At 37.8% G+C, this 25305-nt stretch overlaps 1 protein-coding gene across 1 annotated transcript; it reads right to left on the reverse strand.

The window, feature by feature from the left end:
• Positions 1–4550: 4550 nt before the first annotated feature.
• Positions 4551–25211, reverse strand: ube2g1b (ubiquitin-conjugating enzyme E2G 1b (UBC7 homolog, yeast)). The gene is made up of 6 exons (XM_080208282.1): positions 24987–25211; positions 22387–22489; positions 12630–12727; positions 10059–10237; positions 6268–6375; positions 4551–4750 (listed from the first exon to the last, which is right to left on the reverse strand). The coding sequence occupies exons 1-5, from the start codon at positions 25027–25029 to the stop codon at positions 6289–6291; spliced, it is 510 nt and encodes a 169-aa protein (XP_080064408.1). The 5' UTR covers positions 25030–25211; the 3' UTR covers positions 4551–4750; positions 6268–6288.
• Positions 25212–25305: the final 94 nt, after the last annotated feature.

Consider the following 25305-nt stretch of genomic DNA (forward strand, 5'->3'; position numbering starts at 1 on the left):
TATTGATCAATCAACCAGAAAATTGACATTCAGTATGGCAGGTAGGGTGGTGCACTTTGGAAGATGATGACAAAATAATGGCCTGATTTTTGAAAGGTGTAAATAAGACCTTGGTGTCCATTTGTACAAATCCTTAAAAGCTGATCAGGTAAGTTGGTTTAAAAAAATGGCTCACTTAGAATATAAAAGCAAAGAACTACTTGAAAAGTTGGTGGAAACTGATTCCATAAATTTTAAAACCAAGTTGAATGGCTCAAAAATTGGGAATTTACAAAGTTACAGACAAAATGCAGAAATGAAAATGACAAAATGCAAATGTTCACTTGATAGGTTACATGGGTGGCACAGTGGTTAACACTACTGTCTCAGCACCAGAGAAACGGGTTGAATTCTTGGCTTGGGTCACTGAATGGAATTTGTACATTCTCCCTGTGCCTGTGAGTTTTCTCCCACAGTCCAAAGATGTGCGGGTTAGGTTGATTGGCTATGCTAAATTGCTCCTTAGTGTCAGAGGGATTAGCAGGGTAAATATATGGCATTATGGGGATAGGGCCTGGATGGGATTGTAGCTGGTGCAGACTTGATGGGCCAAATGGCCTCCTGCATTGTAGGATTCTATTACCAGCTCTTGTGCTGTATGTTTATATGATGATCCAGTATGCTGACTGTTTAGCTACATACACCACCAAATACTTGGTCCTAGAAATTATATTTGCTGAATCCAAAGCTGCTGCAGCTCAAGTTTGCTGTGCCCACCTCCATTTACTGTATTAATATGTAGGATGTAGCAGCTACCTTTATCCATTAAAGCATTCATAGGAACAAATATGTTTAGTTAGTACAAAACTTTTAAGCACACTTGTGTATATTGGAAAGGTTGGCAGAGTAAATGTTTGCATGTAATGTGTCATTGCAACATAAGCTTTATTCGTCATTATCCAGCTGAGCAGATTTTAAGGTTACACACGAGTTCAGAGTAATATCAGTTGTCACTTGATAATTGTAAATAGTTTTGCTGGATGTAAAAGTTCTTTAAAAAATAGAAAATAGTGCTGGTTTTATAATCTTTAAGACCTAACAGTACCCTCTTGGAGTAACACAAGTATAATCAATCGGGAGGACACATCTTTTTCCTCTGCTCAAAGAATTATAATGGAACACTTGCATTTGTGTAGCATTTCTGATGTAAGCAAAATGTAAATCAAGTCAAATAATTGATACAAAAATTTTGTCAAAAAAGATGGACTTTGAGGATCTTGAAAGAAATGGAAAGGTTTAGGAAGGAAATTCCAGACAGTGGGACTTAAGTGGCTAAAGTAACTGTGATCCAACAGTGGGGGGTGAAGCAGGAATGAACAAAAGTTCAGATATTTGCTAATCTAGGCTGCCTCATTGTGATCTGATTTTGTACCTGCAGTTCTCAGACAACTTCCAGATTATACTGGGAACCTAACTGTGGGACAAAAGTTTTTGTGTAAATTTGTATACTTGTTAAAGAGAAACTGGATTCCAGAAGATGGATTAAATTACAATAGAAAATGTTGGTATAATTTAGTAGATGCTTCAGGTATTGTGATCTTTCAGACTGGTAATGATTTGGTCTACTTGGTTATACTAATACCAAGCTTTATGTACACACCTTGAAGCCACTTTATTCACCGTTTCCTATTCAGAGAACATTTTATCACCAGGAAGTTTTAATTAATATATATCTATGTCACCTTTCCCTCTGCTTGGTTAGTTCTTAAGTCTCTGAAAAAACTGCGATGAAGGTGGAAATTTAATTGTATAGAATATAGGTAGGTATGAGAGGAATATTAAATACTTTCAGTTGTTACAAATGGTGGTAGAAGAATTAATCTACATGTAGTAGAGGATGGAATAATTGTTAAAAATGGTGCAAGAGGAATTGGTTGTAAAGAAAAATGAGAATAACTTAAGGTAGAAATGTTACCAGGTCCTGTTGGCAAGTTCTGGAATGGAAATTGTACCATAGAACTGAATAATAGCCAATGATTGTTTAAGGATAAACCATGTAACTGGACAGTTATCAGTTGTGGATAACCTCAATCCATAATTCAAGCTCAAATCAGGAAGAATTAGAAATACATGCATTAATCAAGCACAGCCAGCATAGATTTGATCGAGGTAAATCACATGACACTTTTTTTGAAGATGTGACCAGATTTTTAAAACCATACTTCCTACAGTACAAAAGGCCATTCAGCTCCTTCAGCCTGCACTGAAACAATCCCATCCAGGCCCTTTACCCATAACACCATGTATTTACACTACTAATCACCCTGACATCCTCTAACACTAAGGAGCAATTTAGTATGGCCAATGAACCTAACCTGCACATTTTTGGACTGGGAGGAAATCCACACACACAGGGAGAACATGCAAATTCAACAGTCACGTGGGTCCCTAGTACTGAGGCAGCAATGCTAACCACTGTGCCATACAGTAAATGCAGTGTATATGGATTTTCAGTGTGTCACGGAGCAGGCTTGTTTGAATGGGAGACCAAATTGGATTAAGTGAGTATTCCAGAGATGATTTCTGGGTACAAAACCAGAAAACAATGGAAAATCTCAGGTCTGACAGCATTGGAGGGGACAGAAGAGAGCCAATATTGAGTCCAGATGACCCTTTGTTGGAGCTCTGACAAAAGGTCATCTAGACTTAATGTTGCCAAAATCAAAATGGTCATTGGGGAAAGTACATTTCTTCATGTTTTTGTTGCAGTCTTTAAGGCAGGGGTTATTACAATTTTAATAACTTTCTAATAAAGAAAAATAAATAGATTTATTGCTTCAGTAAAGATCCTTCACATGTATGATGAACTGACTAACCCAATTTTGTTGTAAATGGGAATGGAAAGTGAACTGTCATACTCTTCAGAAGTTGGTGGACATAGAATGTATTTCCACCAGTTCTTCTGGATTTCTATAAATCATTTTGCTTTTGTTACAGTTCATCTGTTTAAGCAACTTGTTTACTCATTCACCTTGCCCCAATCTAACTTTTACATTCTAAAATCTGTTGTGATTTATAACTAACGGTTCTACATAGCTTCATAGAGAAGCAGTGGAATATTTGCAACTTACACAAAATGAGTGACATTCAGCTGTACAGAGCATTGTAATAAAGTAGCAAGGGTATAAAAATCGACAACAAAATAAGCTATCCTGTCACGAGATGCTAGAAAAGCACTAGGCAAGTACTTAACCTGAACATTTATCAAGCATAAAATAAATGTTAATGATGAGCTATCAGAGTTTAGTCTTGAAGTTGAGTAAGAATATCAATGGAAAAAATAGTGGAAGTGATGGTAATTGACAAGAGCCAAAAACATTCATTGAAAGAAACTAAACTGTTAGTACCTGAAAGAGCAAAGAATGAATGAAGTCATTGATAGTGCTATCTCGTCTCAAATATTACAAAGCACCTCATACACAAAGTGCTTTGAAATATAGTTACATATGACAGCTTATTTTGTATAAAGTAGATCTCAAATGGCAACATGCTGATTAGCTAGTCAATCTACTGCAACCATATTGACTTGACTTTCAAAATGCTTTTTCAAACAATGTTACGGAGTTTTAAAACACCCAACTGAACCAATGAAATGAGTAAATGGATTCAGTTCAGTGTTCCATCCAAAGGGCAGTCCTACTGGTAATATAGTCTTAGGAGTGGATTCAAATTGCAGCAAAGCTGTCTCTACTCAATTCTAAGAAGAGGGCTTGAATCACAACTTTCTATTGGAGACATTACCAAGCTGATGCTGTACAGAAAATTCCATCTCTGTCTAGTATTATGGCTACATCAAAGATCAGTTTTTAAGAAAGTGAACAATTTTTAATTTCAAGTTTTTGAAGAAAATAAGAGCCAGTGTTTTAAAGGGTTCAGTTTTTCAACTAAAGGATTTTGTCTGTCACGTTATAAGAGTAATTTTATGACCATGACAGACAGAACTATTAGTTACACAGTCAACTAGATTGTAAAATAAATTGTTTATTAGGCTTGGATCAAATGTAGAAATAATTTATTACTTTCCAGCAAGAAAACAGCTAATAAACCCCAAACTTTTAGCTGCTCCTTTGATATATTCTAGTTATTCAAAAATAAGTTTTGCACTGAATCATACTTTCCAAATGAATGGCAACTGTAGCACCCAGAACTGTTTTTATATTTCCTGAAATTACTACAGCACCAAAAGTGGCTTAAAAGGGAAATCAGAGGGCATATCAGCCGTCCTTTTTCCCACTCAGCCTTGAATATTACTATACCTGAATTATTTTTTGAAATTAAAATAATCAAAGGTAGGTTTACATGCTACATAAGTGTAAATGATTCAGTGAACTAGTTTGTCACAAATCATTCCCAAAGTATATAATTATATTTGCTTTAGGCAGAGCAGCAATCTTCAAAGATACAAAAGTAAGCCTTGTTTAACACAACACTGTCATAAGCAGGCTGATTTCTTTCAAATAAATAAACATAATTCACGGCACGATTTGAAAATAACTGAGATGAAACTTAAGGTAATTTGAATTTTTTTTGTTGCATTAAATGAAGGGCCACATTTCTTTCCAGAGTTCTTTTGAATGACATCTCTCTCCAGAAGAGAAACTCTCATCTATCCAAGTTCAACAGCAAGGAATTCTTAGCTGCAGGCTGCATTGATGTTAGGGCCAGAGACCACTAAGGACAGGTAAAGGCAAAGTTCTTGTTTCAGCTACCCCTAAAAATAGAAATATTTCAAATTAGAAAACAACAAATTCATACTCTTCAAAGAGTAATATATTTTATAAAGTTAAATATATTTTGAAAGGATATCAGCACTCAGTTGAGATGCAGACTTTTCCTTACTGGGTGGGTAAATTATCAATCTTAATCAAGTCTTTGGAAAACTGATTATCAAAATGAAAAAGATAAAAACCCTTCATTCCATTCTTCCCCATAATGAACGTTCATTTCTAAATAGATAAAAGTAAACTAGATGAACCTGTATGGATTACGTAGACATGTTAAATGCATCAACAAACAAAAGCTTGCATCAATTACTTAGTTGGTTAGCTGGTTAGACCAACAGCAAAACCTGCAGGTTTGATGTAACTACAGTAAACACATGTCACTGCAGAATAACAGTCCGTAGAAGAATCCTTGTCTTCAGCAAACATGAAAATCAAAGCCATGAAAGAAAGACATGCTGACCAACTGAAACTGTGCACAAGTTTTAACTGTACAAATGCAAGGCAAAAGCCCAAAACCTAATGATCTTTGGCTCTTAAGCTATAAGGAACAACTATGATCTTATGTCAATAAGTCAGGATCAGTCAGTACAGAGACATTTAAACTTTCAAAATTCCTTTGTACTAAAATACTTAATTATCCTACCTCATCAGCCATTTTCATAAATATTTGTTTTATCATTCATTGCATATAATTATGATCTTCAAAAGTTGATTAGTCTGTACCTATGTTTATAAAATCTGTTGTAGCAAAGCCTCCTGAAAATAATGTGCCCTATACTCCTGAAGACAATTTTACATCTGGATACATGTGTTATCTAAAGGGGTAAGGATTCTAAACATTTATTGTTTGCAAATGTCCAGTGTTATTTAAATCAGAACATAACCAAAAATAATCTAAAAAAACTTTAAAATCTTAATTTAAACTTTTGATTTAAATGACGTAAGAAACAGAGATGGATTTCTCAGTTTAAAGGTTAAAAGAAATTATATGGAATACAAGATGGATAACTGCATTTAATATAAAGCACAGGCAGCTTAGCTTTTATACTTCATGCTAAAAGTTGAACTCCAACGCCAGATTTAAAGATCATAATTGCTATTAAATAATTTCTTAGTTTTAGCCAATACTCAACACATCTCTTGCATCAATAGCAACTCAAAGTCAACTGTTGTAAACATTGTAGTTAGCTATATGTTGAGTCATAAATTCCTCTTAACTGAGAAGTGCAAGAAGTTACTGGTTAAACATCTACACAACAGAGTAATGGAATCAAATTCTGCATGCAATTGGATTCTCCTAATACGCATCACTAGGGGAATAAAGTGGAGTCCATGTGTCTTTGCCAAAGAGAGAGAAGGTACGTATTGAGTCACATTACAATAAATAATTATTACACCAACTGTAAGGACAATCAACACAGAAATCTAAATAGAATTCACATTGTGTGTCATAGAACAAATTTTAAAAATCCACTTAAACTCAGCATTTTAAAAAAATACTTACCACAATGTTGGGAGGAAAAATTTACTCAAATGCCATTTCTTGGCTTTTTCTTACACACCGAGCAACTTTCCTCTTAAATTCACCGTTAGGATCATCTCGCCATTCTTTCTATGTGAAAGCATAATAATTGTCGTTAAAAAAAAACACCCACTCACTTATAAGTGAAAATGCTGGCTCAGTAGACACCATTTTCTTTAACAGAAGTTGTACTCAATTTGGTGTCTCTGCGTCTCTCAAACCCCAAGTTCAGCAATAATGTAGCTTTCTTCTTCCACTATCAATGCACCTTCCTCCTGTTCAAATTGCACCCTGTGAATCTGATCCCTTCTTTATCCTCGTGCTTTTTCATTCAATATTGCTGTTATGATATTGGTCATATCAACTTCCCTGGTCCCCATTATATTTGAATCCATGATCACTTCATCCTATAGCTTTCTATTAATTGTTTCTACTTGAACATAACATAACTGCTACAAGGGGGACATGGCTGTTGTATAGTAGTGAAAGGGCCTTCATCTGGCCAAGGCTGATAACAACTATCCTGCTAACTCCTAACTCCCTCTGAACCACGATCTATCAAACTCATTTTCAAGAGCACTGTACCTCCTACCACAGAACTGGAACAGCAAATTGGCATCCACTTTAATCATAGGTGCATGCATGGTGCCACTGATGTCATTGTTATGCACCTATTGTCCGTTGAAAGCTTGCCACTCAATTGTTCATTTCTTTGCTGGCTGCCCTACTCACTGCTATGTACAAGACCTGAACATTTCAATAATTAAAACTTATACGTTAAATATATATCTTAAGTTACAAACAGATTACAAATCTGTTCTATTTTCGTGTTCTTTGATGCAAACAGCAATAACAGCCTTTCCAAAGTGTTACTAATAATAACTCTTCCAAGATCTCATTTCTTGTGCATCCAACCTTCTCATTTTTTTCCCCCCGCCCATTTGTATTTCCTCTTCAAGACATATGCCAAAGTGTACCCGGAAGCCTTCTGCAGTTCTACTGAACCAGCCTCCTTATGTCTTCTTTTTTTTTACAGCTTCTAACCACTTACATTTGTGATTTGGTGATATGGAAGTGGCAATAAAAGTGAGGATTTGGGATAATATAAGTAAAGGATAGGAAGTATTCAGTTTTAATTTTTATAAATTATTTCTACATTTGACCTGAGCCCAATAAACCAAATTTACTTTACAATCTGGTTGACTGTAACTAATAGTTCTGTCATAATCATAAAATAGTTGAATTTGAAAAAGTGCAGTTATAATTGACATAGAGCTGAAGTTGGACAGAGGCTGCCAATGTTAGAGAAATGGTAATAGGTGATGCAGAATATATGGAGTCAGAAACAATTGAAAAGCTTAGTTGTAACTGATTTGTCAGAGAATTTTTAAGTGACAAATGCAGAAATAGGGTTGAAATGGACTAGGGAAGACATGGATAATCCAATAAAAATGGTCTAGTTAATAAGTAAGATCATGGGAACAGAGGAGGGGAGCAGAGGAAGTGGCATGGTTGAAGGGTGACAGCAAATATGGAGAGGTTCATATATAACTGTGAAATCAGAAGAGAAACTTTGAAACTAAAATCACTGAGGAAGAACAATCACTCAGTGCAGCAGTTGAGGGAGTAAAGGAAGGAGGAAAGCTCAGTAACAACCTTAGAATAGATTGGAGGAAAAGATAGGAAATGAGAACTTTAAAGGAGAGGCAAGTTGATGTTTAAACAAGAGGAGTGTTCAAAAGAGTAGATACCAAAGGAGCAGCCACAGCCCAAGTAGTGGCTTGGTTATAACACCATCACCTGAGTTTGGGCAGGACAGTTTGTGCCAAGTGTAGGCAGGTGAGGAGTAAATGACACCTGTGAGCCAAGTTTCAATGAAAGTCAGCCACCAGGATATCAGTGTAATCATTTACAATAAAACATGAACAACACCAACGGAAATGCAAAAAAATAGTGATTTTGGATCTAACAGCAATGTCCAGAGGGGCAATAGTAAGTAGGCTTAGCAGGTCAGGGAACTTAGCCACATCCCTCACTTCCTTTACAGGGGAAGGAATGTTGTTGAAGGGTGGCTCCAGCAATGTCTGGAAGGGTAAAAAAGAACAATTTCTGTGTTGAATTTTCATTAGAAGAATTTTGGGCTTGAGGTCCACTCCCAGACTTCGCCCGATTCCTGAAAGTTTGCTTTCCTGAACCTCTGAGCATTTTCAGCGTTTCTGTCTCCCAGGTATAATCACTGTTTTAATTTTTGTACATTCCTTTGTTCTTGTTATGCTCCATTGCCTCACAGAAATAATCTTTGACATAAGATTTTTATTAAGTTATCTGTAGCTCGTTAAACCCACTAATTTCATCTGAGTGGAGTAACAGTTTTCTTTTCTCCCCTTTAAAGTAATCGCATAATATATAATTATATTTATCCAGATTGGTCAAACATTTGCACACAAAACATTAACTTGTGTTTACTATTTACAAATATGCAATGGTCTGCTGTGGATTACCAACATTTTCCATTCTTGTTTCATTTTCAGTATTTGTAGTGTTTTGTTTGCTTTTTACAAAAATGTTCTCCAATTCTTGTCCAAATTTATATTTCTTTGAAACATTAGCTACTTAAGTAATAGCTAAATCCTTCCAACTGTACTTATAGTAATCTTCCACCTGCTTTGCTCTTATTTATTTGCCTATATAACATGATTACATTAAGCAACAAAATAACTGCTCAAATGATGTAGAAATTATACAAGATTACATCCAGCTATTGAAGAATAAATGGAAATGGTAGAATAGATATGTTTCATGTCAAGACTCTTTGTTTCAATGCCCCAGAACTGTAACATACTCCCACACTTATATGAATACTTTTACCTTCCTGGTTGCTATCTGTTATATTTAGAATGCATCTTTCAGCAGCATTCTAAACTGAAACGTATCCAAGTAACATTTTAGAGGAATGAATGCAATGAAAACCAAGAAATCTTGTCTATGGCATTTCCAGAAGTCTAAAGTTAAATTTTAACAACTTTTCTGCAGCAGTTTTGATAAAATAAATTAGGAAAATATATTTCCGTTTCAGTTACTAGAGGGCAACAATTTAAGATCAGCCCCAGGAGAGTGAAGAGAAAGGGTAGTCCAAGGGTTAAGCCTGTTTCTGTGCTGTAATTTTCTCTGTTCTTTGATTGTTGAAACATTGAATGTTCTAACTAAAAGAACTTGGAAACAGAATCCATTACAGCTTTCTAAAAAATACGGGCGATGCATATTTGATCAAGCAAAAATAAATGGACATGGGAATAGTTAAAGGAAATAGGTCTGTGGATAGCTCTTTCAGAGAAAAGCCATGAATACAATGGACTGATTGGCCTATCTATGCTGCAAAATTCACTACAGGGTATGGTGTGTAATATGATGAATATGGCATGCACCAAGTTCCTGCAGTCACTTCTAAATGCTAATGACAACATTATGGGAGAGCAGAAGGCTTAGAACAGTAGCATTAACTTAGGGAATGTGACGTCATAACCCAACATCACTGCACACCATTTTTGGTATCATGGTCATCAAGTGGGGAAACCTGGTATTAACGCAGTCATTTCACATGCAGGATGATTGATGGAGGATTAAAAATTAAACAATGGAACAGGGCTTTGGAAGTTCCAAAAACCAATGGTGAATTCATGAATACATTTTTTAAAATTCAGGAGCATTTTTATTAAAAATTTGATCACCTTATGAAAAATAAACTCTTGCACTTATTCTCATAAAATACTTACTGCAGCATCAACATTAGCAGGCGAGTCGCTGTTGGGATCAGCTAGCATAGAGATGACACTGATGAGAATTGTCTCTACAGTGTGAATGGGCAGCCAACGTTCCTCAGGTTTCTCATAACCAAATTTATCCTCACCAGGCTCATGCAGAATTGAAATGCACACATCACCATTCTTGGCAACTGTAACAATAAACAATGATTTTAATTATTTTCCAAATTAGTTAGTTAATAACAAAAGAAAAGCAAAATACAGTGAATTCTGTAAATCTGAATTTAAAAACAATGCTGGAAATACTCAGCTAATCTGGCAGTATCTGCACAGAAAACAGCTAAGGTTTCAGATTATTCCCCCATCATCAGATCACACATCGGAAACATTTACTCTATATCTCTCTTTACATATGCTGCTAGACCCGCTGAGCATTTTCATAGAATCCCTATAGTGCAGGAGGCGGCTAGTCGGCCCATCAAATCTGCACCAACCACAATCCCACCCTAGTCCCATAACCCCATTTATTTACCTTGCTAATCCCCCTGACACTAGGGTGAATGTATCATGGCCAATCCACGTAACCTGCACATCTTTGGACTGTGGGAGGAAACCAGAGGACCCGGAGGAAACCCACACAGACACAGGGAAAATGTGCAAATTCCACACAGGCAGCAACCCAAGGCTGGAATTGAATCCGAATCCCTGGTGTTGTGAGGCAGCAGTGCTAAGAACTGTGCCAGTTTATAATAAATTTATTTATATAACGAATTTATTATAGCTAATTAATGAAATGGTAGGTAGGAGTTTCAATAGAATTGTCAACGATAAATCTACTCAACAGCTAATCAAAATATATTTACAGAGTGACACAAACTTAGGTGTGAGGAAAACATTAGAGCCTATAATTATTGATAAGGTGAGTCAAAATTTTCAGCTGATCAGAGAGGGGCAACATAAATCTGCAAAAGGTAGATCATACTTGATGGATTTTATGAACATTTAAAGTAGTAAAGATGGGAAATGTCTGCTTTTATTTTTTATGTATACAGACTTCCAGAGGCATTTGATAAAGTTTCTCTTAAGAGATTGTTTACTGAAGTTGAAGCTCCTGGCACTAAAAGGAAATTATCGACTTGGTTAGGAAATTGGCTAAGCCAAAGGAGACAGACAGCAAAGATAATGTGTAATTACTTGAATTTGCAATTTCTGATTTAGCCTGCAAGGATCTGTGTTGGGATTTCAATTATTCACTACATTCATTAACAATGTGGATGATGGGTTAGAAACACATCTTCAACCTTGCCAATGACTTGCTTTCATAAGCATAGATGAAAATGGTAAAAAGCTAAAAACAATGGTCCAAAGAGACTTGACATCCAGTACAAGACCACTAAAATGCCATGAACAGGCCTAGAAAATAATCAAAAATTTAATGGAATGCTAGACTTTGTATCTAGAGGAACAGAATACCAAAGGTATTAAGAGATATGAGACAAAAGCAGGTGTATAGAATTAAGTCACAGATCAGCCATGATCTCACTGAATGGTCAATGCTCAAGGGGGCTAAAAAGGCCTATTCCTGTTCCTATTTGATACAGTAAAAAGTCTGACAACACCAGGTTTTAGTCCAACCTGTTTATTTGATAATATACTCACAAGCTTTCGGGGTTAGCCCCTTCGTCAGGTGAATGGAGAGTTCTGGCCTCAGACAGAGCATATAAAGCACAGACAGTTTACAGATTACTGATTAGAATGCGAATCCTTACACCTAACCTGCTGTTCAAGACCTGAAGTGGCTGATAATGTGAGTGGAAGGAGCACTGATCACAGTTTAAAGAGATGTGTATTGTCTCCAGACAGTACAGTAAGTGAGGTTTTGCAAACCCAGGCAAGTCACGGGGGTTACAGATAGTGCAACATGAACCCAAGATCCCTGTTAACCCCGAAAGCTTGTGAGTATATTATCAAATAAACAGGTTGGACTAAAACCTGGTGTTGTCAGACTTTTTACTGTGTTTACGCCAGTCCAATGCCGGCATACCCACATCATGCCTATTTGATACTGCAGCTTTAATAAAACCTTCAGCAAGGGTTCAGCATTTAATAGAGACTAGATATACCCTGTATGTTATGCTACTTCCAGTAGTTTGTGTAAGCTTGTATTGTGAAATAAATGCTCAGAAAATTTTCTTCAATGTATCGGTGTCTTTAATGTATCAGTTCAGTATAAACAAAATATATCACATACACAAACTTTCCCTAAAAGAAAATAGTCTTGCACCTCACAGCAACTGAAACCATGCCACTATTGCCGAGAGTTTTCTCCCATTTTGTGACTCAGAAGCAAACGAGTTGCTAGAAAAGTTTGTAAGAGGAGCTTATCCATCTGATGAATGTTAACTCAGAGTGATTGAGGTTACAAGGAAGACTGCAACTTGCACTATGCCACCACTTTGCAGAAGATTGAAAGGTTATAGGATAAAATGATATCAAAGACTCTTCACCCTCCCCTAACTGCCTACTAAAGATTTTAAAGCTGATAATCTAATCATTAAATAAAAAGCACATGTACAATTTTACCATTTGGATGCCAGATTTCTGTGATGAAATTCATCTTTGGAGGCCGCAAAGGGTAATCATTAGGGAAAGTCAGATGAGCTTTGAAGAATCCACCCTCACTAAGGAACAAACAAGAAACGATTTATGATGAAGACAATTGGATATTACTGATCAAAAGGGAAACAAGATATTTAAAACTAAAATTGTGAAAACATTACTCTAACACGGTTGACCAACAGCATGGGAGAGCAAGTTTCCCAATCAGCTTTTCAGATAGTAAGAACATTCCATTGTCAAGGTTTGGTGACAGATTGTGGTAAAGCAGTGGCATAATGGACGAGTAATCTAGAGGCCCAGGCTAATGCTCTGCACACAAGAGTTCAAATTCCACCATGGCAGCTGGTAGAATTTAAATGAAATGAATAAATTTGGAATAAAAAACAAGCCTCAGTTATGCAAGCAATGAAACCGTTGTTGACTGTCATAAAAACTCATACATTTCATTACTGTCTTTGAGGGAAGGAATCTGCCATCCTTACCAGATCTGACCTACATACAACTCCAAACCTACAGCAATGTGATTGTCTCTTAATTGCCCTCTCAAATGACTAATAACCTGACGAAGTAATAAAACAGGACAAATCACTGCGCTCAGCCCCTCACGTCCTCCCCCCTAATATCTGAGATCTTCTGCCAAAACTGGAGAGCTGTCCTACAGGCTAGGCCAGCAACGTCTTGACACATTCATACTCACCAATCATACCATACAATGTCTCAGACAAAAACATCACCATCCTTGATATGGCAGGACAGACCCAACAGAGGTGGTGGCACAGTGATATAAAATTGGTATGTAGATGCCCTGGGAGTCTTTAAAATTGGCTATTAAATCTCATGGCATCAGATTAAACACGGGCAAAGAAACATCCTGCTGATTACCACATACAGCCAATGCCTTTAGCTGATGAATCAATGTTTCTCCGTATTGAATACCACTTAGAGGAGAGGATGGCAAGATCACAAAAGTTATTCTAGGTGGGGAACTGCAATATCCATCACCAAGTTTGGCTCAGTCACAGCACTATTGACTAAGCTGGTCAAGTTTTAAAGGACATAGCTGCTTGACTGGGTCTGTGACAGGTAATCAGGGAACCAACAAGTGCCAAAGAGCTACTTGACCTCATCCTCACCAATCTATCTATTGCAGATGACTGCACAGATAGTGGTAGGAGTGATCACAGAACAGTCCTTGTGTCTTCACATTGAGGATACCATTCATTGTGTTATGACCCTTTAGTCTGTCTGAGATGATTTTCTGGAGCAGTACACTAAAGGATCAACTAGTGTTTGGGCTATTTTAGATTTGGTATTGTGCATTGAGTAAAGGTTCATTAATAACATTGCTATAAAAGTAGCCTTTTGGAAATAGAGACCATAATACGCTTGAATTTTACATTAAGGTTGAAAGTAATGTGGTTCATTCTGAAACTCAGGTCTTAAAACTGAACAAAAGAAAACTATGAAGGAATGAGGGGCAAGTTGGCTATGGTGGATTGGGAAAATACCCTAAAAACGTGATGGTAGACAGATGATGACTGGAATTTGAAGAAGAATTACATGGTCCACAACAAATATACATTCCTGCAAGACATAAAAAACCAACAGGAAAGATGAATCAATTGTGACTAACAAAATAATTTAAAAATTACATTAGATCAAAAAAGTAGCTTAGAAGATTGCTGTAAAAAGTGGCAAGCCTGAGGATTGGGAGCAATTTAGAATCCAACAAAGGAGGACTAAGAAACGAATAAGGAAATGAAAAAGAGACTATGAATACAAGTTAGCACGAAACATAAATGTTGACTGCTAAAACTTCTTTATGTGAAGAGGAAAAGGTAAGCAAGGACAAATGTGGGTCCATTACAGACAGAGACAGGAAAGCTTAGAATGGAGAATAGGGAAATAGTGGAGAAACTAAACAATCACTTTATGTCTATCTTCACAGAGAAAGATACACAAATCTTCCATAAATACCAGGGAATCAGGGGACTTGTGAAAACATGGAACTGGAATAAATTAGTATTCATAAAGAGGTGGTATTTGAAATATTAATCGGATGGAAGATTGATAAACCCAGGAGTCTTGAAGGGGTGGTTGTAGAGATAGACACCTTTCAAAATTCTATAGATTCCTGCAGCCTGGAAATAGCAAATGTTACTCCACCATTTAAAGGATGGAGGGAGAGAGCAAAAAGAACTGCAGATCTGTTAGTTTGACATCAGTAGTAGGGAAAATGTTCAAATCTGTCATAAAGGATGTGATAACTACACATTTGGAAAATAATTGTATGATTGAGCAGAGTCAACATGGATTTATAAATGGGAAATTATGTTTGACAAACTTGTGAGTTTGCCATCCTATAAGAACATAAGAAATAGGAGCAGGAGTAGGCCATCTAGCCCTTCGAGCCTGCCCCGCCATTCAATAAGATCATGGCTGATCTGTCGTGGCTCAGTTCCACTTTCCCGCCCTCTCCCCATAACCCTTAATCCCCTCTCTTATCAAGAACCCATCAACCCGCTTCTTAAAAATATTTAGCGAGGCAGCCTCCACCACTTCAACGGGCAGAGAATTCCAGAGATTCACCACCCTTTGAGTGAAGAAGTTCCTCCTCAACTCCGTTCTAAACCGCCTCCCCTTTATCTTGAGGCTGTGCCCCCTAGTCCTACTGTCTTTTTTGAGCGGGAAGAGTCTCTCCACCTCTATCCTATCCATCCCATTCATCATCTTATACGTCTCAATGAGATCTCCCCTCATTCTTCTAAACTCTAACGAGTACAAGCCTAGTTTATTCAGCCTCTCCTCATAGCTCAATCCCCTCAACTCCGGTATCAGCCTAGTAAACCTCCTCTGCACTCCCTCCAGGGCCAAAATATCCTATGAGGATGTTACTTGTTGAATAGATAAAGGAAAAGCAATGGATGTGGTGTATTTGGATTTTCAGTAAGGTTTTGATAAGATCCCACAAAGCAGTTTAGTGAACAAAGTTACAGCACATGGGATTAGGGGTATTATACTGGTATGAATTGAGAATTGGTTAACAGGCAGAAAACAAGGAGTAGGAATAAATAAATCATTCTCAGATTGGCAGATAATGATTAGTGGGGTAACCCACAAGGATCTGTGCTAGGGTCACAGCTTTTCACAATCTATATAAATGATTTGACTGTGGGGACCAAACATATTTCTAACTTTGCTAATAACACAAAACTAGGTGGGAATGTAAGCTGTGAGGAAGATGCTAAGAAGTTTCAATGGGTAAAAACACGGCAGATGAAATATAATGTGTGTTTTTTACCGAAGTGGACAATTTCAAAGGTGTGAATATTTCTTAAATGAAGAGAGATTGGGAAGTATTGATATCCAAAAGGTGTCCCTGTTCACAAGTCACTAAAAGCTTACATGCAGGTGCAGCAAGCAATTAGGGAAGCAAATGATATGTTGGCTTTCATCACAAGGCCATTGAAGTACAGGAGTAAAGATATCTTGCTGAATTTGTATAGAGTCTTGGTGAGGCCACAAGAGTACTGGGTACAATTCTTTTACACCTTTCTTAAGGGGAAAGGTTGAGTAGGTTGGGCTTGTGTTCATCGAAGTTTAGAAGAATGAGACGCGAACATATTGAGACATATAGGATTCTCAGGAGCTTGACAGGGTAGATGCTGAGAGGTTGTTTCCGCTTCTGGGAGAGTGTAGGACCAGAGGGCATAATCTCAGAGTAATGGGTCACCCATTTAAGACAAAGATTAAGAAGGATTTCATCCAAGGGTAGCAAATCCGTGGAATTCTTTACCAGAGGCCTTTAGAATCTGGGTTGTTAAGTATATTCAAGAATGAGATAAACAGATTTACAATTAGTAACAGAATCAGAGATTATGGAGATTAGATGGGAAACTGCAGTTGAGGATTCACAGATCAGTTATGATCTCATTGAATAGTATAGCAGACTTGATGGGTCAAATGGCCTACGTGCCCCTATATCTTATGGTCTCCTTATTTAAGGAAGGATATACTTGCAATTGAGGGAGTGCAATGGAGATTCACCCAACTAATCCCTGGGATGGCGTAATGTCTTATGAGAACAAATTGAAGACACTGGGCCCATATTCTTTAGAGTTTTAAATAATGTGGGGTGATCTCATTGAAACTTACAGAACTCTTACAGGGAGTGTTAGGATAGATGCAAATAGGATGTTCTCCATGGCTGGGGAGTTTAGAAGCAGAGGACACAGTCTTGGAATAAGGAGCAGGCTATTTAAGACTGAAATTAGAAGGAATTTCTTCAGAGGGTGGTGAACCTTTTGAGTTCTCAACCATATAGGCTGTGGAAAACAAAAGTTGATAAGATTTCTGGATATGAATGACATCAAAGAAGTGAGGATAGTGCAGGAAAGTGGCGTTGAGGTTGCTGATCATCCATAATCAAATTGAATGGTGGAGCAGGCTCATCAGTTAAATGGTCTATTCCTGTTCCTACATTCCCATCATCTTGCTAAATGGTATAGATTTCAAAAAGATCTAGCAACTTAAAACTGGACATCCATGAGGCAGGTAAATTGTATTCAACCACAAGTTGTAACTTCACAGCCCTGTAGAATCCCCATTCTACCATTAACATCAAGCCTGGGGAACAATCCAGCTTCAATGAAGGATGCAGGAGGACATGCCAGGAGCAGCAGCAAGCATACCTAAAAATAAGGAGTCAACCCAGTGAAGTACTATACAGAACTATCTGCATGCCAAAAAGTAGAAGCATGCAACTGAAAGAGCTAAATGATCTCATAACCAACAGATCTGATCCAAGCTCAACAGTACTGCCACATCCAGTCATGAATGGTGATGCACAATTAAACAACGAACTAGAGGAAAAGGCAGCATCACAATATCCTCATCTTCAACAGATGGGGTAGCCCAGCATGTCAGTGCAAAGGACAAGACTAAGCATTTCCATCCAATTTCAGCCAGAATTGCCAAATGGGTATCTATCTTGGCCTACTCCTGAAGTTCCCTCATCAGAGAATGCCAGTCTTCAGCCAATTTGATTCATTCCAGTCTGATAGCAACACATCATAAACAACAAAGGCCATGGATCCTGATAATATTCCAGCCATAGTACTGTGGGTGTGTTCCAGAATGAGCTGTGCCCCTAGTTAGCCTGTTCCAGTACAGCTAAAATACAGGCATCTGCCCAACAATGTGGAAAATTGCCCAGGAATTGTCTGTAGAGTAATTTGAACCCAATCAATAATCACCCATATCAGTCTACTTTTGATCACCAGCATGGCACATGCACAACAATAACCTATTCACTGACGTTCAGTTTGGGTTCCATGAAGGCAACTCAGCTCTCGAATGACTGTCTTTACATCAAGGCAGCATTTGACCAGGTGCAGAATCAAGGAGCACCAGCAAAACTGAAGCAAATGGAAATCAGGGAAAAAAAAATTCTCCACTGGTTGGAACAGAAATGAAGATGATTGTTGGATGTCATCTCAGTCCCAGGACATTGTTACAGTAGTTCCTCGAGGTAGTGTCATAGGCCCAACCATCTTCAACTGTTTCATCAATTACTTTCCCTCCATCATAAGGTCAGAAGTGAGAATGTTCACTGATGATTGTGTAATGTTCAGCACCATTTACAACTCCACAGATATAGAAGGCAGTTCGTGAGTAGAAACAGTCCATATCCATAAGCAGCAAGATCAGTTCAACATTTAGGATTGGGTTGATAAGTGGCAAGTAACATTTACATCACAAGTGTGCCAGGAAATGACCATCTTCAACAAGAGAGAATCTAACCATCTGTCCATGGCACTCAGAGGCATTACCACTGCTGAATCCTTCACACTCAATCTGGGGATTGCCACTGACCAGAAACTGAACTGGACCATATAAATACTATGGCTACAAGGACAGGCCAAAGGCTGTGAATTCAGCAGTGAGTAACTCATTTTTTAACTCCCCAAACCCTGTCCACCATCTATGCAAAGCACAAGTCAGGACCATGATGAAATACTCTCCACTTGCCCAAATCAGTGCAGCTCCAACAATGCTCATGAAGCTCAATTTCATCCGGGACAAGTCAGTCCACTTGATTGGCACCACATCCATCATCTTAAACATTCATTCCCTCCACCACTGGCAGCAAGCAGCGTGTACCATTTACAAGATGCACAGCAGGAACTCACCAAGGCTCTGTCAACAGCGCCTGCTAAATCCACAACCTCAACCATCTGGAAGGTCATGAGCAGCAGATGCATGGGAACACCCTCCCTAAATAGCACTGAGCATACCTATACCACATGGGCTGCTGTGGTTCAAGAGAGTGGTTCACCATCTTTTCAAAGTCAATTAGGGATGGGCAATAAGTACTGGCCTTGTCAGCAATACAGATATCCTGTGAAAGAATTTTTAAAAATCATAATAATGTGCCTCACCGGACAAAGATGTGAATAGTATCCTTCTAACCTGGTTCAAGCTTATTTTGCAGGGAAATTATAAGGAAACAGAAGAGACTTCTAAAATCCATTGATAAGGCATTAAATACAGAATGACATAAAACAAGACTAATTGTCATCTTTGCACACTTTTCACCAAGAAATTCTTCATGACTTCATATTACATATCAACAAATACCAAAAACTGAGCCTAAATCTACAAACTAAACTGAGGTGTTTAGCTTATTTTAATAAAATACTCAAGCTTTGCTTTCACAGGTTATACAATTACCTGAATCCTTTAAGTTGAGCCTTATATTTCCTGCCTGGTTATCAATTACTTATGGTTAAACAAGCATTTGTACAGTCAAGAATTGTGGGAGACAGGAAATCCAAAGGAATTATTTGTGTCAAAGCCCACCTAATTTGAGCAAAGGTGGCATCTGGTATCTGATTGTACTAAACCATTCAATTAAAGGAGGGACTTTGAAACCCCATCAGAAAATTTTTTTTTTTACTAGCTCACTCTTTTCCTCTTTCTGTTTAAGTATTTTATTTGCAGAAAGGGGACAAAAGAAAGAGCTATTCCTGCAAAACTAAAATCTTGCCAATCTATGTGTTCTGCTTATTAAACATCTTTTTAATAGTTTCTTTGCGCCAAAGAATCTTGATAATCATTGCTGCTCAGAAGTGTGTAAAAATGACACAGAGGAAAGGCTAAATAGCCAAAGATGCCATACTCATCATATAAATTGTCAGAGAATAAAGTCTACTCAAGAGGTGATGATGTGGGAAACAAAGCTGAGACTCTAAATATGACTAAAATTTAAAGTAGATGCTTTTGATTTAAAAAAAACACTGCTTAAAAATTGCTATGGATAATTTAATAATTTCTACTGATGGAGTTTGTGCATTCAAATTGGGCCTTTCACATACTCAGGATGTCCCAAAGCACTTTAACATCTAAATAAATTAATTTTGAAATGTGGTCATTGTGTTATGCAGGGTAAATGAAACTTCTCTCCTTTTCCCACCATTACTTCCGGTTATCAAGTTAATTCAATTCTCTGTTGTTTCAAACGATTTTAAAATAATAATACTGATCTCTTTCCCATGTATTTTCCTTTTTAAAAAGAATCTGGTCTGTTCTCAATGCCTGCCAACAGTCCTCAATTCTACACTTTGTAACTTTAACAATGTCTCTCTCCTTTGAGGTTTTGTGGTTGTTTTTTTTATTAAGCAAATATGGCACACACCTGCCAGGGAAGCTCATTTAGCTCTATGAAACTGATCCACCATCTGATCAGGGTTGAGCAGTACCTCAAGTCTATTTACCCATTTTGTGCCTTGATACCTTTATCCAGCAAAAAAAAACTATAGATGTCCATATTGAAAAATTTAATTGATCCAGAAAGATCTTTCGATGGACGGTTCTAGATTTCCATTGTTCTTTGTATGGGAGTGCTTTCTGATTTCACGCCAGAATAATTTAGTCATTAGATCCCTGAAATTAGTCAGACATGATTGGTTCTTCACAAATCACACTGACTCTCTTTGATCGGTTCATTCCTGTTCAAATGCTCAGCCACTCTGTCCCATATGATAGTTTCCAGTATCTTCTCTGCAATTCTACAAAGGCAGCCGTGTGCCAGTAGAAGTTTCTGTGTGTTGACTATCACATACTCCATTGACTTGCTATCCAGTTCCAACTGCTGTTAGGCATCACTCATATCTAGCATGGTAAGTGACTTGCCTCCTGCTAGCTTGGCATACAAGTCATTGATTTTGGAATGGAGTACTTGTTTAACTATGCTGCTCTGTTGACTGCCAGTTTGTAGTTATCACATGGTCTGGTCTTGCTTGAGACCTGGGACGATGGATGTAGTCCACTCAGAAAACTGGACAGGCTGAATTACTTTCAGGTTTTGCAACCTACACAACTGTTTCCATTTTTTCTCTTAATATGTAAGGCAGTAGCCTGGCCTTGAAGAAGCATGATGTTGCCTGGGGATCAACCTGTATTTCAGCTTGCATCCCCTTAATTTTTCCCAAATTCATCTTGGAAAACAGCATCCTATTTCTTCAAAAGCTCCAGAATTCCAAATGGAATACTTCTGACCATTTCAGTTTTATTTTTTGCAGCCAATCTCAAACCAAAAGGCTGGGTCCCTCCCTTGCCTGTATAGCACACAAGGAACAATACTTTTCACTGTATATCAAAACATGTGACAATAATAAATCAAAAAGTCTTACATCCTTTGCTGTTCCATATTTCTACTCATTATGTTTCCACTGGACAAACACTCTTACTGAAATTCTCTCCTTTAGCCGCTGTAATTGTGTATTTTAGCAAAATGGCTACTGTTCTTTCTTTCTCAAATTCCCTGTCCCTTCGAAAGATCCTGTAGCCTGGAATATTTAGGCCCCAATCATGCCCAACAATATGTAGGTCGCTATAACAGGAACTGCTTTAAACACTTTATTCTGAATTTGTGCCTCAAAATTATTTGTTTTCTTTCTTATGCTATGTGAATTTGTGTTTAGAACTCTTACTCAGGTAACTTTTCTCAACCAACCTTATTTCTTATCGGACTTCTTGATACCAGAGCTCTGTGCATTGCTATGCTGTGCTTAATACATTTATTTTCATCCCTCCTGCTTTATAGTTAACAGATATTGTGTTATTACTTACTGTACCTTTTAAATATTTTTATACTGTCTCTTTCGTTTTTATTATTGGATTGCTATTATTTCACATCGGACCCCCCCCCCCCGCCCCGATTTCTTGCCTTCCATTTATTGGTCCTATTTAGCCTTTCCTCTGTGTCTTGGTCATAAGCATGTTTCAAGAGCAACTCATCTCAGTCATACATCTCCTTTACATCCCAGTATTAATGTCAATATCCTTTGTAATTAAATTCTTCCTTCTCAGATTTTCTGGCCATGCATTTACTTTCCTGATCTGATTATCCCTAGGCCAATCAGCACATCATTTGACAGTTATTCATAGATTAGCACCCTCAACATTGTGTATTTCAATTTACTGTCAAGTTCCTAATACTACGAAGCAGAACAATGTTTGTAATTATATTGACCATCACAGGTATTACATCCAAAATGTGAAAATAAGAATATGTAAAACGTTAAAGTTATATTCAGAATTCAACTTTTGCATTTCACACATCATCAACACCTATTCTCATTATTATTCTGAAGGTAGAACACAGGTGATTAACAGCAGTTTCTATCAGCACCGATAATTCTTAGCTGTAAATACTTACAAAAGAGTATCTGGCGGCCCGATGATGACAACCTCCCACCTGTATATGTCATCATCGTCTATTAGTCCAGCAGAAAATCCATCCACCGGGTTCTTATTTAGTTCTTGATGGGCCGGGGCGGGGTGGGAGAAGAGAAAAAAAATGAAAGTGTGAAATACATTACTCCACAAACCATGTTCCTGTATAATGACATAGGAGTTGCTACAACAATAGTTCTGTTGAGTCGACTCACTGGATTTGAGGGGGAAAAAAAAACACACGAAATGGGTCTTCTCTATGTAGAAAATCAAGCTCACCCGATTTTCATTTGACATGAGATCTGGGTTTGCCTCTTTTTGGTTAGAAAGCACAACATTGCAAGTCTACAATAGAATTTGTTCATTTTTCAAAAATGCCTCCTCTACAGTTTGAACAATTATTTTTTTAAAAAATCAATTTTGAGAAAGGGGAACATCACTTGAAAACTCATAAGGGTAGCAAGGGACAGAATGAAGTCTGGTCGGTGAACTCAGTGTCAATCATCAACAATAGCTCAGTAGTACCACTTCTGATCTCATCAAGAGTGGGATTTGCACATTTGATCAAAGCTCCACATTGGAAGGGGAACATTCTGATTCAAATAACGTTTAACTCAGTCATTCAGTAAATAAAAGGCACAAAAGAGTAAGTTTTAAAAACACAACTCATTTACATTATATTAAATTGTTATAACTTCTGCTGTCTAATCTTTTCGTACATTAAACAAAAAGCAGTTTCTCCTTCCGCAAGGAAAAACCCAATAAACTAATTGCTCCACTCATAGGCCTACACCTTTGATTAGAGGCACACCTGCAATGCTAAATAATAGTCTAATTTATGGTCTTATAACTGCATGGATGTTTAACATTAACTTCTAAGGTGCCAGTATTGATCCTGTACCACTGTTTAGTTAGCATATAGGTTAATAACAATCTTAATGTTTCTAATCCATTGGTCCTTCTACGGTAAGGTCTACAGTTCCACAGAAGGGTCAATGGACTTAAATCATTAACTGTGTTTCTCTCTCCACAGATGCTGCCAGACCTTCTGAGTTTATACAGCGTTTTCTGTTTTTATTTTGGATTTCCAGCATCCGCAGTATTTTGCTTTTCTTTAATAACAGTCCTACTTGACTATTTTGGGCAGCAAGGTAGCACAGTGGTTAGCATTGCTGCTTCACAGCTCCAGGGACCTGGGTTTGCTTCCCAGCTTGACTCACTGTCTGTGTGGAGTTTGCACATTCTCCTTGTGTCTGCATGGGTTTCCTCCGGGTGCTCCGGTTTCCTCCCACAGTCCAAAGATGTACGGGTTAGGTTGACTGGCCATGCTAAAATTGCCCCTTAGTGTCCTGAGATGTGTCGGTTAGAGGGATTAGTGAGTAAAGATGTAGGGTTATAGGGATAGGGCCAGGGTGGGATTGTGGTCAGTGCAGACTCAATAGGCCAAATGGCCTCTTTCTGCACTATAGAGATTCTATGATTCTAAGAAAAATATCACATTTCTGCCGAGGATAAAATTATTTTTCTGCTAAAATCAAACTATAATTCGATCATTTAACTGGACTGCAAACTCATTTTGGCTTTAGTTATTAGATAAAAGTAAAATAATCTAATAAGGATTTGCTATCCCATAAATTATCTTCTCTTGCCAATGAACCAAGCATCATACATAATTTCAAAATATTAACATGAATTTTCCTCTCCTACTTACCATTCTAGCATAATACTCACAGCAATTCGTGGTAATAGAAGGCATCAAACAAAAACATGTCTTGACGTATATTGCAGCATTTTAATGCGGACCAAATGCTTACCATCAACTCTCACTGCTAACAGGATAACTACTTTTTACTTCTGACAACAGGACGTGAAAAGAATACCAAAGGAAATTTAATAATTCAGCTACTTGGAGAAATTACTTTAAAAGTAAAAATATCCACATTCGTTATATCCGACTGTTCAAGAAGTACCAGAATTTTTTTTTCTTTTTTACAATCACTTCAGACTGACATCTGTATTTCAGTAAGTTTGACACTTGTTAGATTCGTTTAAGAGTAATTAATGTCCAAACCACGATTGTGATCCCAGTGGGCGTCAATATTCATAGCATCTTGGGATCCCTAAATTGCAGGAGGCCATTGAGCCCATCGAGTCTATACCGACTCTCCAAAAGAGTATTTTACATAGGCTTCTTAACCCTACATATATACTCCACTAATCCCCCAAAATTGCACATCTTTAAAGTACAAATGGAACATTTAGCATGACCAATCCACCTAACGTGCACATCTTTGATACTTCGCACACACAGTCATAATGATACTGACATCTGTATTTAACAGCGAGAAAAAAGTTACGAAACAATGACTGTAAAAAAAGTCAAATGTCCCACAGCATAATACAAATAAAATGTTTTCTTTTTTAAACATTAACAGTTACCGCAATTAAACAAGACAGAGAGGAAAATGGGGCCGAAAGTGGGTCGATTCTCAGCAGCACCAAGAACAATCCTCCCGGCGTTCACATCTGCAGCAAAATCTTAGTGAGACACCCACCCCCGTCCCCAGCGAGGGCGGCACGTACCTGCCAGCTGTTTCCTGAGGAGTAGAGCGGACTGGTCCGTCATTACCCAAGATCAAATCAAGCCAGGTAAAATATGAAAAACAAGTAGTAAATGTAGAGTAGGTGGGTGAAATAGATGGTAATGAGTGCCCGCTCCAAGCCGTGCGGGCCTTCGCCAGCCCCCGCTTCAGGCTGCAGCCGCGGCCTGTCCGGCTGCCCCTTCCCCAGCTCCGGCATCTGACCCGCGCATGCGCCTCCCGCCTAGCAACGCCCGGGCTGCCCGCCACGCGCCCGCTTTCTACTCCCGTAAGCTGGCAAACAAACGTAGCTGTATATCTTA

This window comes from Carcharhinus amblyrhynchos, chromosome 20 (genome assembly GCF_965287045.1).
Source record: "Carcharhinus amblyrhynchos chromosome 20, sCarAmb.v2.hapA, whole genome shotgun sequence".
In the NCBI taxonomy this organism is placed as follows: Eukaryota; Metazoa; Chordata; class Chondrichthyes; order Carcharhiniformes; family Carcharhinidae; genus Carcharhinus; species Carcharhinus amblyrhynchos.